The 17,966-nt window shown below is 27.4% G+C and overlaps 1 protein-coding gene and 1 long non-coding RNA gene across 3 annotated transcripts in view; both read right to left on the reverse strand.

Moving 5' to 3' along the window:
• Positions 1–17,966, reverse strand: part of LOC122509289 — a 149,334-nt gene that overhangs the window by 22,015 nt on the left and 109,353 nt on the right. The gene's annotated exons all lie outside the window — the stretch shown is intronic.
• Positions 6,852–8,959, reverse strand: LOC122509286 (heart- and neural crest derivatives-expressed protein 1-like). Its single transcript, XM_043623229.1, has one exon. It carries the CDS (start codon positions 8,617–8,619, stop codon positions 7,876–7,878), a length of 744 nt encoding a protein of 247 aa, XP_043479164.1. The 5' UTR covers positions 8,620–8,959; the 3' UTR covers positions 6,852–7,875.

The raw sequence follows: 17,966 nt of genomic DNA on the forward strand, positions 1-17,966 counted from the left end.
TGTTTTTATTAAGAAAAGTAATTGATTTATTGTGAAGAATTTTATAAAAATTTTGTTAAATAAATGATTTTTTCGAAATTTTTTTTGTAAATGCTATTCTAAATTAATTGAATTCCTGTGAAAATTTTATAACTTATGAAAATAATTGAATTTTGGATGAATTATGTCAATTTTTTTTAAATAATTAAATTGTTTTGCGAAATTTTATGAAAATACTAGATATTGAAAATAATTGAATTTCGAATATTTTTTTGATAATAATTGAATCGTTTTAAAGAATTTGATTATAATTTTTCAGAATTATAGTTTTTTGATTTCTATAGTGAATTTAAATTAGTGGAAATTCTAACAAAAAAAAACAGAAATAGTAGCTTTTAGTGGCTGAAATCTAAAAAAAAAATACTAGCATAACTTAAAAAAAGTATAGTAAATAGTAGGTTTTAGTAGATGAGTGCAAAGCCTGCGTTTTTGATTTGTTTTTTGTCTCAATTTGATATCCGAAAAAAACGATTGTTTAAAACAATAAAAGTAGTTTAAAAATAGGAAAAAATTCCGCTCGCCTCCTTTTTTTCAGTGTTTCTTAAACATTGTCAACAGAAAAAACTTTTCGGCTAATACTTTCGCCGATTAGGAAAAAAAATGAGATTGGGTGGTGACTGTTTTTTTTTCTTGACCTCAAACGTCATCAGGGATTATGAAAAACTGGAGAATGTCGTCGGCACTTTTCTATAATAGTTTTTCGGTAAACGCCTACCAAGGACCCTTTCGAAAGGTTTACGATCCCTATATTTTCGACCTTTTATCTCCGCCTTCTTTTTTATCCCGTGACGCCGGCTCTTGAAAAATTTGTTTTTTTATTACAGTGCAAATTTTTCCATTTTCTCCTTTAAATAATAATCAATTAACCCTAAAAAATAATGCCGATGAGTCGCTAAAGGTATCTGCCAAGTTAACAACTTTCTTTTAACAAAATATCTTTTCCAAATTTGCACCAGTCAGAAAATAGATATATTTCACTCAGAGTCATTTTTATTTCTTTCACATCAATTTTATATTATCTCTAAATTGGAATTAGTAAAAATGTTTACTAATTAATTTTTCCAGTACTTTTGATTAAAATTCTTGTCTTTTCCTATTAATTTGAAAAAAGGACTATAATCGTATAGAACGAGAACCAATAAAGTGCGCGGGAAAATTAGAAAGTTAAAAACAAATTGCTGGGTAATTTTTCATCTTTAAAATTATTAAATATATAGAAACATGTTTATTAAAATCTCAAGAAAAATTAAAAGTGCGTGAAAATGGGAAAATACGCACCTTGTGCGAATATATTTTTATGATTTAATAAAAATATTAATTGCATGGACATCATTTAATTTTCGTCGCTTTTACACGCGCTTTTATGGGATGTGTGAGCCTATAAAAAATGGAGAATACCGTAAAATTATGCCATGCGTCTTTTTCAACATTTACAAACGATCTTTATAACGTGGAACACGATTCCGTGTGGCGCATATTATAATGTACATGCGGGAAATGTGTGCGCGGGGTTGTGGTGATGCATCGGAAGAGCTTTGAAAGTCAACGGTTAGTCGGCGGTGTATATATATGTACATGAATTGCGCATAAAGCTATAAGCTCATAATGCGGTTCACTTCAGTGGAAGCTGAACGCATCTCGAAACTGATGCTGTGTGCCACGCACTTAACGCATTTCTGCGCTCATAACTTTCCTCATAATAAGTCATTTGAATCTCCGCACAACATTGCTCAAGTGGAACTAATAAAAATTTCCCAAAAACGAAAAAAAAACGCTCCCATTTCTCATCTACCTGCCGGCCTATATATACGAAATATCTTGTATTTTTAATTTGTCAACCTCCTCATATTTTGAATATGAAAAAAAAAATTATTTTCTTAGGGATTTTTACTGTACTTCTAATGTAAATTTTAGTAAAAATTACTTTGAACGTAATTGCAAATTTTACTTCTGAATTATTTTTATTTATTTAAATTATTTAATCTACATCTTGTGCAAATAATTAAAAATAAAAATAATAATAAAAATAATAATAATAATAAAATTAATTAATTAATTAATAATTAAAATTACCTTCATTTATAATTTTTAATTATTTATTTAATATTATTGTGAAAGTTTGATTCATTTCCTCATGCAATTATTGTTATTAATTATTATTATTATTAACTATAATAATCGTGGTATATTCTGTCCATAGTCTATCCACACTTGAAGTTAGACTTTTGTGCATGCTTTTGTTTTCTTGATAAATAATATTTATCAAATATTAAAATAAAAATAAATTTCAGTTAAAATGTTAGATTACAATTGAATTTTAAAAGCATTAGAACGTAAATTTTCAGAAATAATTGAATTTTGAAAAGATTTCAGATTAAAATCTTTGAAAATTTGAATTTTTCAAATTTTTAACTAATAATTCTGTGGAATTGATTCTTTTGGAGAAACTTTAATTGTGTATTTTTTTGAAATTATTTAAAGTATTTATTTTCTAATATATATTTAATTAAAGAATTTACGAATAATTGATATTTTATAAAATTGAATTGTAAACGAATGAATATGAAAATTTTTAAAGAACTTTTTCAAAAATGATTAAAAATATTGGATTTATTGAAGATGTTTATAGTTGAAAGTACGAAAAAAAAATTCAATTTTGGAAAAGTTACAAATTATTGCAAAAATTAAATTAAATATTAAATATTGTTCAAAAGTAATAAAATTCTTCTTAGGGATTCAATTATTTTCACAAATAATAAAATTCATTGCAGAATTTCAATTATTTTTAATACAATTTTAATCGAATTTCTCGAAAAATGTTATTATTCTTAAAAATTTTATTAAAATTCGTTGATGGAATTTAATTATTTTCATAAATAATAATATTCTTTGCAGGATTTTAATTATTTAAAAAAAATGTAATAAAAATTCACTGTAAGAATTTAATAATTTTCATAAATTCATGTTTTATTAAATTTTTAATAATATTCAATTATTATCTAAAATTTTAACTTAAATTCATTTTTTAATCAATTTTTATTACACAATTCTACAAGAATTCAATGATTTGAATATAAACATAGATAATTTTTTGAATAATTGAATGTTTCTTAAAATTGAATTCTTATACTTTATTTTATCAACAAATTTTTAAATTATTGAATTTTATCGACAAATTTTAAAGAATATATAATTACTTTTTTCGAGGAATTCGTTTAAAATATTGTATATTAAAGATAATTGAAATTCTATAATGAGTTTTATTATTTATGAAAATAATTTAATCCTTATAAAATTTTCTATTATATTTGTAAAGAATTTTGGAGAAGAATTTTTTGGAGAAGAATTTTATTATTTTTAAAGATATAATTGAAATTTTTACGAAACATTTTAAGAAACTTTTAATTATTCAATAAAATTATTTTTGTATTTAAATTTTAAATAATTGAATTCTAGTAGAATTATCTAATAAAAATTGATTTTCATTTTATAAAAATGAATTTCAGTTAAAATTTTAGATAATAATTGAATATTAAAAGCAATATAGCGTGAATTTTTAAAAATAATTGAATTTTGAAATTTATTTTTTGTGAAAAAGTTTATTTGAATTTTTTTAATATTATTTTAAGTTTTTATTTTCCAATATTTCTTTAATTGAAGAATTTATGAATAATTGAAATTTTTAAAAATTGAATATTGTAAAGAAATGTATTTGAAAATTGTCAAAGAACTTTTTAGAAAATTATAAAAAAAATAATCGATTTAAAGAAGAATTTTAGTTAAAAATTCTTGTAAATAATAATTGAATTGTAAATGATTTTGTCACACGGTCATCTTTAATTATTATAAAACATGAAGAACATGAAGTTATTAAAAATTTAATTTATAGTTTTAAGTAAAATGTTCTCTTATTTCACTCGAACTGCTATTTTTGTCAGTAATTGGTCCGTAAATGGTCCGTAATTTTTCATATTTGGTCTGTATAAAGTCCGTATTTTTAAATACTTTCATATTGGTTCGAGCCCTGTAGTTTCATTCCAAACGATAATAAAATCACTAATGAAATCACTAATGAAATCACTAATGAAATCGCTAATAAAATCATTAATAAAATCACGATTAAAGGTACAAATATAAATTATAAATATCTTTGTTAAAAATTGCGAATATACATCTCCTGGAATCGTTTAGCGCCATACAGAAATAATTGACTCCGAAAGAATGTTATAACCACGTGTATACGCGTATTTTTTATACGTGAGAATCTTTAATAACACGGTAACACCTACAGGAAAAAATTCTTCTAATTCTTACAACAAGGCTAAAAAATTAACCGCCTATAATATACGTATATAAAAGTGGACTTGTTCAGGGTAAATCATTCTTTCTTTAATTTAATAACCTTTAATTTAAAAGGATGCTTATAACTATAATAAAATGTTAATAATAACAACAACAACAGCAACTCGTGTACGCAGATGAACTGACAAGTTCCTTAAAGAAAAAAAGAAAAAAAAAATGAAAAAGAGTAAAAAAAATTTCGCTCGCATATCTATCATTACCTTGAACCACTTATACGGATGTATGAGTTCAAGTAGATGTATACATGCGCGAGAGCTTTATGATGCGCCGCAAAACGGTTTTATGAGTCCTGAAACGTGTCTAATTGAATGAATCGCGCAAAAGTTGCGACGACGTATTATACATATACTCTGTACCGTGTGCTATGGGAGGAGCAATGAGTTTTGCCATACATGGTGCATTATGATTTTACAACTACTATACTCGCAGTATATATATGGTGGAGTTATTTAAATTCCATATCTTGGCGAAAAGCGCCTTTTGCCATGTATACCGCGGTAATGTGGCTGTTAATGCCTTTTCGCCGATCATCGTAATCCCTTCTTGTTTTAGCTTCCAGAAACTCAACGCCTTTACACCCGTATGAACTTGAAACTTTACTGCCAAGATTCAATACATAATTTTCAGCAAACGCTTTTTTTTATTATATACTATATACGTGCCGATCAATATAATGGTGTGAAAAATAATTTTATTATATTGTATTGTGATATGATTTTTTGCTTTTTTTTAAATTTGTGAAAAAATCGTTTTCAGGTTCAAAAGAGGTTTAAAAAAAGAGGGTCAAAAGAGGGTCTAAATTTTGACTCGGGTTATTTCTGAGTTTTAATAGCAATAAGATACAGCAACCGTCCTTTTTCTTCACGTACGTTTTGTGATTTTTTTTTACAAACTCTAACGAGTGCGAGACTATATGTTATTATCATGATTTTAATGTCATTTAATAATTAGGATGACTGTAAATTATGCCGATTATACTTATAATTATGATGACGATTATAATTATGATGAATAGCACAAGACAATGATCGTGAATACAAATAAAATGCGTTCACCATTTATTTCTTATATTAAAGTTTCAAGTAATTTTTCATTTTTTAATGCCCGGGGATAATTTATTGAACTTTTCCATCGTCAAACGTCTCAAGTGTGATTGGTGATAAGATAATTAATGTTTTCATATATATGATTGATACGAAACTACCGGTAGTAAATTGCGTCAATTGAGCAGTACATAAAAAAACAAGTTTTCCCCCCGTCCTTATTATTAATTCTTATCGCACTTTTCATAGATTTTTTAAAGCTTTTTTTTCTTATTTTTATACAATCAAGCCTCAGCTCGATTTTAAGGCGGGCAAAAAAAGTAAATTTTACTTAAAAATCAGTAGAAATTACTATATTAATAATATTTTCTAATTCAAAAGCAAAAAGTCAGTCACTAATTTAAATTAGTAAACATTTTTACTAATTCAAAGTTTAGAGAGTAAGATAAATTAAATATGATAATAAAATTATTATTATTCGCAAAAACGTCGATTTTTGCTAGTGGGCCCGGATATTGCCTAACTTTTAATAAACGTTGGCGAGTTTTTGGGATGGCGGAAGGCGATATGTTCTCAAATTGCGATGAAATTGGGCACCGGCGCGTCGTTGGGTTTCGAATGACAACGGGACCACCGATGACGTTGTTCTTCTTCCCTCTTATTTTCTCGACTTATGAACTCGTCAACTCTCTTTCTATATATAGTCGAAATGATGATCCCGCAAAGACTTTATGCATTCAGCCTTGGCCAATGCTCCAGCTCCGACGATCAATGAAAATTACACCTGCGAGAACGAAAACTACCCCGCCAAACAAGAAGATGAGAAAGCAAAACGAACAAAAAAGAAGAAGAAGCCTCTAATTCAAACCATCAGAAAACAAGACCACAAATTTACTATCCACATAAAAAAGAACTTGATATTGGTATTTAACTTCATAATCCAATTTTGCACCTCATTTATCCAAATTAAGTCAAATTAGGTATATAAACTATTCAAAAGTCAAAACCTAAAGTCGGAATTTATTTTAAAAGGTTTTAAAAGGTTTTAAAAGGATTCAAAAGGTTTTAAAAAGATTCAAAAGGTTATAAAAAGGTTTTAAAAAGTTTTCAAGTTTTTATACAGAAAGTGGAGTTATTAAAAATGTCAGCAAAAAATAAGTTCAAGTAGAAAATTTATTAACAGTTTTCTTTTCCTCTCTTTTTTACAAATATGCATTTCAGTCATTTTTTGATATATAATCAGGTCGTCGAGCCGACACAATATATAATATATAAATACCTAAACTATGAAAATGTTTAATATATAAAAAATATACAGAGATCAATCTTTTAAACATTGAAAAATATATATAATTCATTATCCAGAGAATTATTTTCAATCATATTCTCTTTAATAATTAATCTGCCTTTTTAAAAAAACTATTCTTTACACATTATTCAAAGAACATAATTTTGAATTTGCACAAAATTTACACAATTTGTGCATTTAATTGCACAATTAGTTGTAATTTACTGTTCACATACGTGAACACTGACGACAAAAATTTATTTGATTTATTTGATCCAAAATGGCACCAAAAATTATTTCATGTAAATTAAAATTATTCTGAATGTAATTAAAAAAGTAACCAAAAAATTTTTAAAACGTAAATCAAATGTCGAAGGAAAGCAGACGTTCTATAAAAATAAGTACTGGCGCAGTTTACATGTATTCAGTCGAAGATATTTAAATTAGTTCAAATAAATACAAAACTTCCTATCTTTTACAGTAGAAAAATACTTGAGTCACTTTTCCTCTAAAATCTCTCGATATAAAAAAAGACTCATGTGTCAAATTTACTATTCTCTTTGTGTATATATAAAAATAATTATAAATATATAAATAAATATATATGAATATATTTATACATATACAAAAGTAGGTAAATGGTACAAAGTACGAAACATTACTTGGCAATAAATTTCGCCTCTTGAGCAACTTTCTTTAATTGACAATCAGACAGCAAAGAATCAACAGTATAAAAAAAATCATTTGTCAATGTTCAGATCACGTCAAAATATGTCATCTCGAAACTATTTACAAATCTATTTACAAAATATACACAGTGTGGAACCATATTTACAAGATGGTGGAAAAATAATTTTTAAACATTGAAATGTTTTTTAAAAATATATACAAGTCTTACAAAAAATTAATCCACGCAATCAACTCCACTATTAACAAAAAGAGTTTTTCAACGTATCACAGAAGTCTGGATTCACATGTCAGGTTCCTTTTACATCCCATATCAGCTATTCTTATCCTCTTTTTAGAAGAATAACTGAAGAGGATAAAAATATTCTGTACAGTATCAGAAAACATGTACAGAATCAGAAAACATGTATATACAGCATCAGAAAACCACAGAATCAAAATTTTTTTTTTCAGGAACTACTGCAGTAAATCGTACAAGGCCGTAATGTAGGACTGTGCCATTTGCAGTGTCTCGTACTTTGACAACTGCCTGTCATTACCCAGAGATGGAAGATACGTCCTCAGTCTGTCAAAGGCCTTATTGAGATTCTGCATTCGTCGTCTTTCTCTTGCATTGGCAGCCAATCGCCTCTTCTTAACAACCGTTGAACTCACATACTTCCCCCGTCTCCTTGGCTCATCATTACACTCCTGATCATTGTCACTCTCGGCACCGTCGCTCTCCTCAAGATCCATTCTGTCCTCGAGACTACTGCCATTACTGATAACACTTTGCCTCGAGGATCTCTCCTTAATTTCCAATTCATCTTGCACGAGAACATTATGATGATGATGATGATGGTGTGGATAATGATGGACACGATTCATTATTTGATTGCCGGATACTGAAAGAGTTTCGTACCTCTTCTCGTGCTGAAAGTTCGACCCCCTTCTTCCTGTCAGTGTTCCGCTTTCGGACTCTGAGGAAACGGATGTCGTGGTTGGACTTACGGATCTCAAACTCGCCGCAGGACTCGGTGTGTGCCAACCATCGCTACTATTGTCATACGGTACGCACTGCGGTACTGTCAATGTGCTAACTGGCGGAAGGCAAATTTCCTTCTTTAAATAATGATAGTTGGGCAATTCCAAGTACGTTGGTGTGACATCCTCCTGCGGTGGGTACATGTATCCGTACCGGAACATCTCTTGCAACTCCATATTTCACTTTTCCTTCTCTTCTTCTTCTTCTTCACTAGTCTGTTTTTCTACTTCTTCACTAGTCTGCTTCTACTTCTTCACTAGTCTGCGAGTATAAACTCTACAGAATCAGGACAGTAGATCACTCGCGAAAATCGAGAAAAGAAGCAAAAATATTCAAACACTTCACGATTATTCTTTGTATGACTTCTTGTAAAACAAGAAATTAGAACGTGAATAAAACTTGTAATAATAATAGTATAGAGTATTAATAATAATAGTATAGAATTAGAACTTGTATAGAAGGCACGATTATTTTCACGTTAAAGATTTGGTTGAACCAAAAAAATTTGAAATAACTTTCTCGACGGACGAGAAGATTCTGAGGAGTCGGGAAGAGAGTCGGTCGATTTATGCACTTGGGGAGCGAGTCACCCTTGGCAGCACGTGCCCCAGGACCAATGGGAAGCGAGCGGTTCCCCACCAGTTCGCCGGTGGTTCGGCCCAAGAGAAGTAACGCAACAGGTGGCCCGGCGCCTGTATAGCAATTCCAGATAGGTATTACACATACGTATATGAAGCTCAAGTCGCACGACCAACTACAGGGAGATGACGAGGGTGCGACTTGTGCTACCTGTATGAGTTGACTTGTGCTTAGTCAGTATGTGCATGCGTTATTGCTGAACACATACTGCGTGGATGATGCTTTACTGCATGCGTACTAGATACGCGTACTGCATAATGCTGCACATTTGTTTAATAAATGTGTATAGTAACGTATTATGCTGAATGTATGCAGTATGAAAAACGCAGTTTTTTATGCTGCATACATGCAGCATAAAAGTAAGAAAACGTAAAACTACGTTTTACTTAACTTTCCTTTTTAATTTTACTATGCAGTAAAACTATAATGTATAGTATAGTTGTAGTATTGTAGCTGCAGCTGTACTGCTGTCCAAAAAAAAATTGTAACCACATTTTCCGTAAGGTTGTAATTTGTATATTTTGAATTTCGACCTTTCTGAAAATTCGGTTACTAGGTTTTTACTTTGGATAGCAAAGTATAGTATAGCAGCAGCAGTAGTAGTACTAATTGTAGTAGTGTATTATACAGATGTAGTAGAAGCAGCAGCATTAAAATACTAATAATATTTGTCTCACTTGATCCACTTCCCGACAAACTTTCAGATACATTTATCGCATGTTATTTCTTATGGCTATTTGACAGTTAAAGTTCACTAAGAGTTGGATCAATTAGGTCTTAGTGTATAATATATACAGAAGTATACTTCTCTTACAAAAATTAGATTTTGTTTTTTCCTGATTTCCAGAAAAAATTTTGACTTTTTCCCTGACCCTAAGGAATATTTTGATTCGCTCTAAAAAATGATTAGATACTCAAAAAAATGTATTCTATTACATTTATTTACGAATTTCCTTAATTGTAAAATTATTCAAAAATACCAATAACTTCATTATTAAATAAATATTTAACCATTATTATTTTTCCATGGGAACTAAGATTTTCAAAATTTCAAATTTAAACCTTTTAAAATTCAATTAACTTATATGAAAATCCTTCGCAAGAATTCAATTATTCTTATAAGTATTAATACAATTTTTCACATCAATTCAATTATTTAAAAAAATGTAATAAAATTCGTTGTAAGAATTCAATTATTATCATAAATAATAAAATTTTTCCCAGGGGGCTGTCCATAAATTACGTAAGACATTTTTTGGGTAAATTTGACCCCCCCCCCTCGTAAGATATTTTACATACATTAGCGCCATTTTTCCTATTGTTCGTAAGATCTTGCTGACCCCCCCCCTCCCCCCTAAATGTCTTACGTAATTTATGGACGGCCCCTTAGGATTTAAATTAATTTTAATACAATTTTTAAATGAATTCCTCGAAAAATGTAATTATTTTCAAACATTTTTTGCAAGAATTCAATTAAATTTCACAAATAATGAAACTCTTCTCTAAAATTCAAATATTTTCAAAATCTACTATACTTACATATAGTTTAATAAAAATTCTCAAAAGAATTCAATTATTTTCATATAAATAATAATATTCTTCACAGGATTTCAATTATTTAAAAAAAATGTTTTAAAAATTCGTTGCGGAAGACCTTCAATTATTTTCCTAAATAATAAAATTCCTCACAGGTTTTCAATTATTTTTTAATACAATTAAAAGTAAATTCTCCGAAAAACATAATTAATTTCAAAAATTTTATTAAAATTCTTCGAAGGAAATAATTCAACAATTATCAATTATTTTTAATAATTTTTGCAAAAGTTTCTAGAGAATTTTCAAATCCTTTTTTTTATACAATAATTCAATTTTACAAAATTTCGATTATTCGTAAATTTTTCAATTAAAATATACATTAGAAAATAAAAAACTTGCAATAATTTTAAAAAATTTGGATTAAGTTTTTTGAAAAAAATTAGTTCCAAAGAGAATGTTTAATTAAAACTATGTATATTATATGAAAAAATCAAATTTTCAAAGATTTTAATTAACTTTAACTGAAATTAATTTTTAAATCAATTTTTATTATAGAAAATTCAACGAGTATTCAATTATTTAAATATAAACATAAATAATTTATTAAATAATTAAATGTTTCTTGAAATTAAATTCTTATATATATAATTTTATTAACAAATTTTTAAATAATTGAATTTTTTTGGACGAATTTTAATAAAACATTTTGAAGAATAATTATATTTTTCGAGGAATTCAATTAAAACTGTATTAAAAATAATTGAAATTCTGCAACAAGTTTTATTATTTATGAAAATGATTGAATTATTGCAAAGAATTTTATAAAAAAAAGTTGCAAAGAATTTTTCTTCGAGAAAATTTATCCAAATTCTTTTTTTAATTATTGAATTCCTATGTGAAACTATCATTATTTTAGAAAATAATTGAATGTTCGTGTAGAATATTATCAAAATTTTTGTTTAATAATTGCATATTCTTTTGTGAAATTTTATTAAAATAGTAGGGGAACATAGTCTAGGTCGGCCACCTTTTTGACTTTTGTTTATAACTTTTTTTTAAAAATGAATTTGGACAATTGAAGTATATGGTTGGAAAGTCCTGTTTAATAGGAACATTTTTTCTGTACAAAGTAAATTGACAGGTTTAAAAATGAAAAAGTTATAAAGATTTAAAAAAAAAAAAATTTGTAGTCCAGGTTAGCCATTACAGTCAAGGTCGGCCATGTTTAAAATTCAAAGGGCATTAATCGTTAAAAAATAAAATAACATGTTTGGAGTTACGGAAAATTGATTCTTTATTGTTTACAGTTTGTAACTTAATGAAATAACAAAATAATAACAATAAACAATATAAAAAAATAAATATAAATAAAAAAAGTTTTGCACTAAAATATTAATAAAATTAAATAAAAATATTAATAAGATGATCAATTATATTATGACTTATACAGAATTGCAGTTTTTGCAAATGAAGTAGCTCGTCCTCAACTTTGCGCATTTTAAACACATAGTGGCCGACCTTGACAGTAAGTAACATTACCGAATTGTTGTAAACAAAAAGAAATACGTTTCGGGATTCGATTTTTTACTTTGTTTTCCTTTCAACCATGAGTCCCACAAATTTTCTGCATACTTGCCTTGACGATTCAATTTGTTTTTTATCTTTTATTAATGGTTTTTCACATTATGCACAAAACTTTTTTTGAGCTTTTTTTGTACCGACGTCACAGAAAACACAATTTTCGATTTTCCGAAAATGTAATTGAACAAAAAGTTAGGTTTCACTAAGACAAGCTTCGACAAAAATGCGCGTAGGTGGCGCTAGTGAACTTGACAAAAAAACGCGAGTGGCCTACCTAGACAGTAGGCCAACCTTGACTACATTCCCCTAGAATAATGAAAAATTATTGAATTTAGAAAACTTTTTGAAAATAATTAAAATTTTGACATGAAATTATATTAAAATTTTTGAAAATAATTGAATTTTATTAATTTTGAAAATAATTGAATTCTTGTGATAAATACTATAATTATTTATGAAAATAATTGAATTTTGTAATGAACTGTATTAAAATTCCTGAATGTAATTGAATTTCGGCGAAGAATTTTGCTATAGTATTTATATAAAGATAATTGAAATGTTGATGAGAATTTTTTTTAAAACTTTTGGAAAATCATTGGATTTCTGGAAAGAATTTTAATATTCATTAAGATATATCTTTCAAAGAATTACGTTAAAATTTTTAAAATTGAAACTAATTTCAACAGAATTGAAATTAAATTTTTTTTAAAAATTACTTCGTTAAATGATTTATAAGTAATATCTTTATGACAGTTGTTCAAGATTTAAGTTATTTAGAAAGAAATTTTTGTCAGAAATTGAAAAAATTGAAGGTTTTGTATTAGAATTCGTGGTAAATTCATAGTTTATGAGGCAAACAAAAAGACACAAAAATTCAGAATTTTCTTATAAATTCTAAACATTTAAGTTTTTCCAGTATACTTTTAATAAAAATCCCTGACTTTTCCCTGATTTCTCTGACCAATTCTATTTTTCCTGCGACTTTTCCCTGATTCCCCTGATTTGTGAAAATGGCCCTTAGAGAGTGTAGTATACAGAAATAATAGCAGCAGTATAGAATTAATATTAGTATAGTAGTATTAGTAGTATAGTAGTAGTAGTAGTAATTAATATTAGTAGAAACAGCACACTCAGAAAAAGAGTTGGCTGCCATAGCCAATTAAATAGTTGCTATAGCGCGATCCAATTAATTGGATGGGGCAACTATTTCTTGGTTGATACATCCAACTTTTTAGCTGCATTACATACATAGCTGGGGTACCTTTTCGCATGGAAACAGTATCCAATAGTTGGATGTGCTAACCAATTAATTGGATCGCGCTATAGCAACTATTTAATTGCGGTTATGGCAGCCAACTCTTTTTCTGAGTGTAGTAACAGTAGCAGAATTGCTAATAGTAGTGGTATTTTAGCATATACAGAAGTAGCATCAGCAGTAGTACCAAATAGTAGCAGTAGCATTAATACAGCAAATAGAAATAGTACATCAGCAGCAGTATTACACTTTACAGAAGTGTACTACCATCAGTGCAGTATGCATCCACGCACACACACCGAACACGCGTCCCATGCTTTCCGCAGTTTTGCAACAAAATCCTCAGAGTCGAAGATGTAATTACGCATGACGAGAAGGATGACGAAACGCACGTGTTCCGTCGATGAGAAAACAGCGGTTGCATCTCGATTATTGTATAGGTCAATGTCATTGAAGGAGACGCGTATATAGCGGAGCTTTTCAAACTGCGTGCGAGGGGGAAAAATCGCGATTCACGAGAATGAAATTATTTATCATTTAACTGTTACCGCGTGTATATATATATATGTGATGTCCGTCTCCCCATATATATACATATGGAGAGTCATTGCACTTGAGGAGAGAGAAATAGCTTTCAAGATGTTCTTCTCCCTGATGGCTATTTCATTTGTACAGACAGTTTTTATTTTAAATTTTATATTACAAAGGCGAATATGTATAGTTTATTTTATGAAACGACAATTTATTTTTCATACCTAATCTTATATTATTAATGGGTCTGCTTTTTTGTAACAACATTCCTCTTCGCTTTTATTTGTATGCATGCTGTGTGCGCGCACTCTTGACAATTTTTCTTTTTTTACTATTTTTGTTTTATAGAATATTTCCTAATTGAGATTTCTGATGCAGTGTGTCTGCATAGTATGATCGAGGAGAAGCTGTACAGATTTGTTCACAGATTCCAAAAAGATATCAATTTAATTAATGTGCTTTAATGCTGTTAGATATACTAATATGATTTAATATCCGTTTTTGTATAAATATTTGTGAAAGAAGTCGACGATAACTTCATTATCAGTATGATACTTTTTTGATAATTTTCTGTTAGTACTTAAATAATATTTGCTAATGTTATTAATTACCACTAATAAATTTTGACAGGTTTCATGCACTGTACGGCATTCAGTACAATTTTAAATTCTAAAGAGTGTTAAATAGTTCAAGTGTTAGTACACTTCATCTATTTATCTTGCTCTTTACTCTTTTGTAAACAGTATTATTATATCTCGATACAATTTCGAGTATCAAGAAAAACACCAAATTTGAATGGTACCTGATCCTCGAGAGTAAAATCACAAAATTCCTGCTTATCATTATTTTGATGTAGAGAATCAAGTTCTTATCATAACAGGGAAATCATCCGCGACTAAAATAAATACAGATTCCTGACAAGAATATTCGGACGGAATATAAAGAATACGAAATGTTATGATGTTAGTCTATTTATGTTAACGAATTTCCAATTATGTCTTTTCAAAAGATCCCAAATTACAGAATGGCTACTCAAAATTTTGATGTTCTCGCACCTCGTGATCATAGGAGAAGAAGAAGAATAAAAAAGAAACAAGTAGAACGAAAAGATGAACAAAAAAAACAAGAAGAATGAAAAGAAGAACAACATGCAAGAAGAGAGTAAGAAGAACAAGAACAATAAAGACACGGAACTGTTATTGCAAATCCGCAACAAAATCGGAAAAATAGAAAAATAAATCAACAATGGAATCATCAAGCATTATGTGAAACTATAATTTTTAATTGATACGTCAACTATATTCTATGCAGCATTATCGAATGATGCCATTACGTATACTCTGAATAATATCCATAAAGCCATTCTTCCCTTTAATACATTTAAACTAACTATGAAAGATTTTTGCAAGGAAAATTTCATCTTATCATCGTTGCATGCTTGTCGACGGTACACTTTATTCTCCTGTCAATTTTGCACTTCCTCTCTAGTCATCGTTAGTGATTCAGCTTCTATATTCTACACATAATGACCCGTATCTGTCGTTTGGTTTGGCAGACTACTTTCATTGACTCTCAACCAAAAAAAAAAAAAAAAAAAAAAATCAACAACTCCCATACGCGCTAGAGCTATTATTTTTAATTTAAGGGTTTCAAAGTGGTAAACGAAGGTGCTAACAGTCAAACTATTGTATAGAATCTAAAAGTGGCGAAATTTTGCATCGACACAAGACACAATAGAAGAATAGAAAGAACACTACAATTTTATCACCTTTTTCTCTCCTTTCTGTTAGCGCGCCGATTTTTTTTTTTTTTTTTGAAAATAAAATAATCAGTAATAATCACTATTCGACACGAGAACAATTTTCTATATGCATTTATTTATTCTAATCCTTTCATCTATACAAACTGTTTGTTGTGTCACTGCATTTAAAGAAATTCGAAGAAGAGCATTATAACATATTTTGTCTCGCATTTTGTTTAAATAAAAAATGAGTGTCTTTATTCTTTTCAATTTTATAAATATAAGGTATGAGATCGATTTTTTTTGAAAGTCTATATGCGAGTTTTGTATATATGTATATAAAGTCTTGTGTACAAAAACTATATAGTTAAGAGGAAGAGAGGAGAAGTTAAAAAATTTTCAAGGTCTGTCGTGCGAACGAAAATACTCCTTTGTATAAGGATAGTTAGTTATATATATGTGTATGTATATGTATATAGGTACAACCTGCAAATATCTTTCTTTGAATAGACCTTTTTCCCTTGGAGGCTTTTGTATTGCTTGCTGAAAGCAGCTTCCGCTGATGAGAGAGAGGTCAGCAGTAATTTAAACTGGCGCTTGATTGGCACGTGCAGAAATCGACAATCGACTTCCGATATATACCTGAGTTCAACTTTTCGAGAAAAAAAAATTATTTCCTTCAGCCTTGAATGAAAAGTATATTAACCAAAAGTATCTTTATACTTTCTTGTATATATCATCACAATTGCAATAACTTTAGTCTCTAGGAAAAGCTATTAAAAAATTATGAAACTAAACTAAAAAATTAAACTAAATACTGAACAAAATAAAAAAGTAACTAAAAAGGTTATTATTTTCAGTGCTCTTTTTATTTTTTTCTAATTTTATCCATTAATAAGAATTATGTTCAACTAGCAAGTGTTACGCTCTCGAAACGCTGTGTTCTATTTATTATTATTATTATTATTATTATTATTATTATTATTATTATTATTATTATTATTATTATTATTATTACCCAAATTGGAAACTTTGTTATTTTCAAATATAACAACTTCAATTTTTGAATATAGATTTAGAATTTAGAAAAATTCACTTATAAACCAATTAATTATTCAAATTATTAAAATTTTTCGAAACAATTTCTTATAATAATAAAAGCCTTTTAATAAAATTCTTTGAAACAATTTATAATTGTTTCAATAAAATTAATTTATAATTAATTTACAATTTTTTATTAATTTTAATAAAATTTCAAGATTTTTAAAAATTTTAACAAAATTCCTTGAAAGAATTCAATTATTTTCATAAATAAATAAAATTCCTTGAAAATTCAATTATTTTTTTCATAATTAATAAAATCCTTTGTAGAAATTCAATTATTTTCAATACAATTTTAATAAAATTTATCGAAACATATAATTCAATTCTTTTTCAAAATGTGTAATAAAATTCTGCAAATAATTCAATTATTTCCAAAAAATGTTTACAACATTCTTTCCAAGAATTCAATTATTTTTATAAATAATCAAATTCTTTGCAGAAAACTAATTATTTCCAAATCAATTTAAATAAAATTTCTTGAATGAATTCAATTATTTAAAAAAATTTTTGCAGAAATTCATTTTTTTTACATTTGAAAAAATAAAAAAATAAAAAATTCTTCGAAATACTTAAAGAATTTTTAAAAAAATTTCAAAATTTTTTTCCAGAAATTCAATTATTTCCAATGCGATTTAAATCAAAATTCTTGAATGAATTTAATTATTTTTAAAATTTTTTATAAAATTCTTTGAAACAATTCAATCATTTTCAGACATTTCGATAAAATTTCTTATAAGAATTCAATATTTAATACAATTTTAATTAAGTTCCTAGCAATAATTCAATTATTTTTAAAAACTCTAATAGAACTCTTTGAAAGAATTCAATTATTTTCATAAACAATAAAATTCCCCGAAAAATTCAATTATTTTTATAATTAATAATATCCTTTGCAGGAATTCATTTATTTTCAATATAATGTTAATGAAATTACTGAAAATAATTCAATTATTTTCAAAATGAATACAATTCTGCGAAAAATTCAATTATTTACAAAAAAATTTTTATGAATTGCTTTGCAGAATTTTATTTCAAAATAATTCAATTATTTTCATAAATATTAAAAGTCCTTGAAAGAATTCAATTATTTTTTTAATTAATAAAATCCTTTGCAGGAATTAAATTATTTTCACTGC

This window comes from Leptopilina heterotoma, unplaced genomic scaffold (assembly GCF_015476425.1).
Source record: "Leptopilina heterotoma isolate Lh14 unplaced genomic scaffold, ASM1547642v1 Lhet_60, whole genome shotgun sequence".
NCBI classification, from domain to species: Eukaryota; Metazoa; Arthropoda; class Insecta; order Hymenoptera; family Figitidae; genus Leptopilina; species Leptopilina heterotoma.

What these genes read in the sequence shown, in the direction of transcription:
- LOC122509286 (XM_043623229.1), bottom strand. Translation starts at nt 8,619, where the DNA reads ATGGAGTTGCAAGAGATGTTCCGGTACGGATACATGTACCCACCGCAG.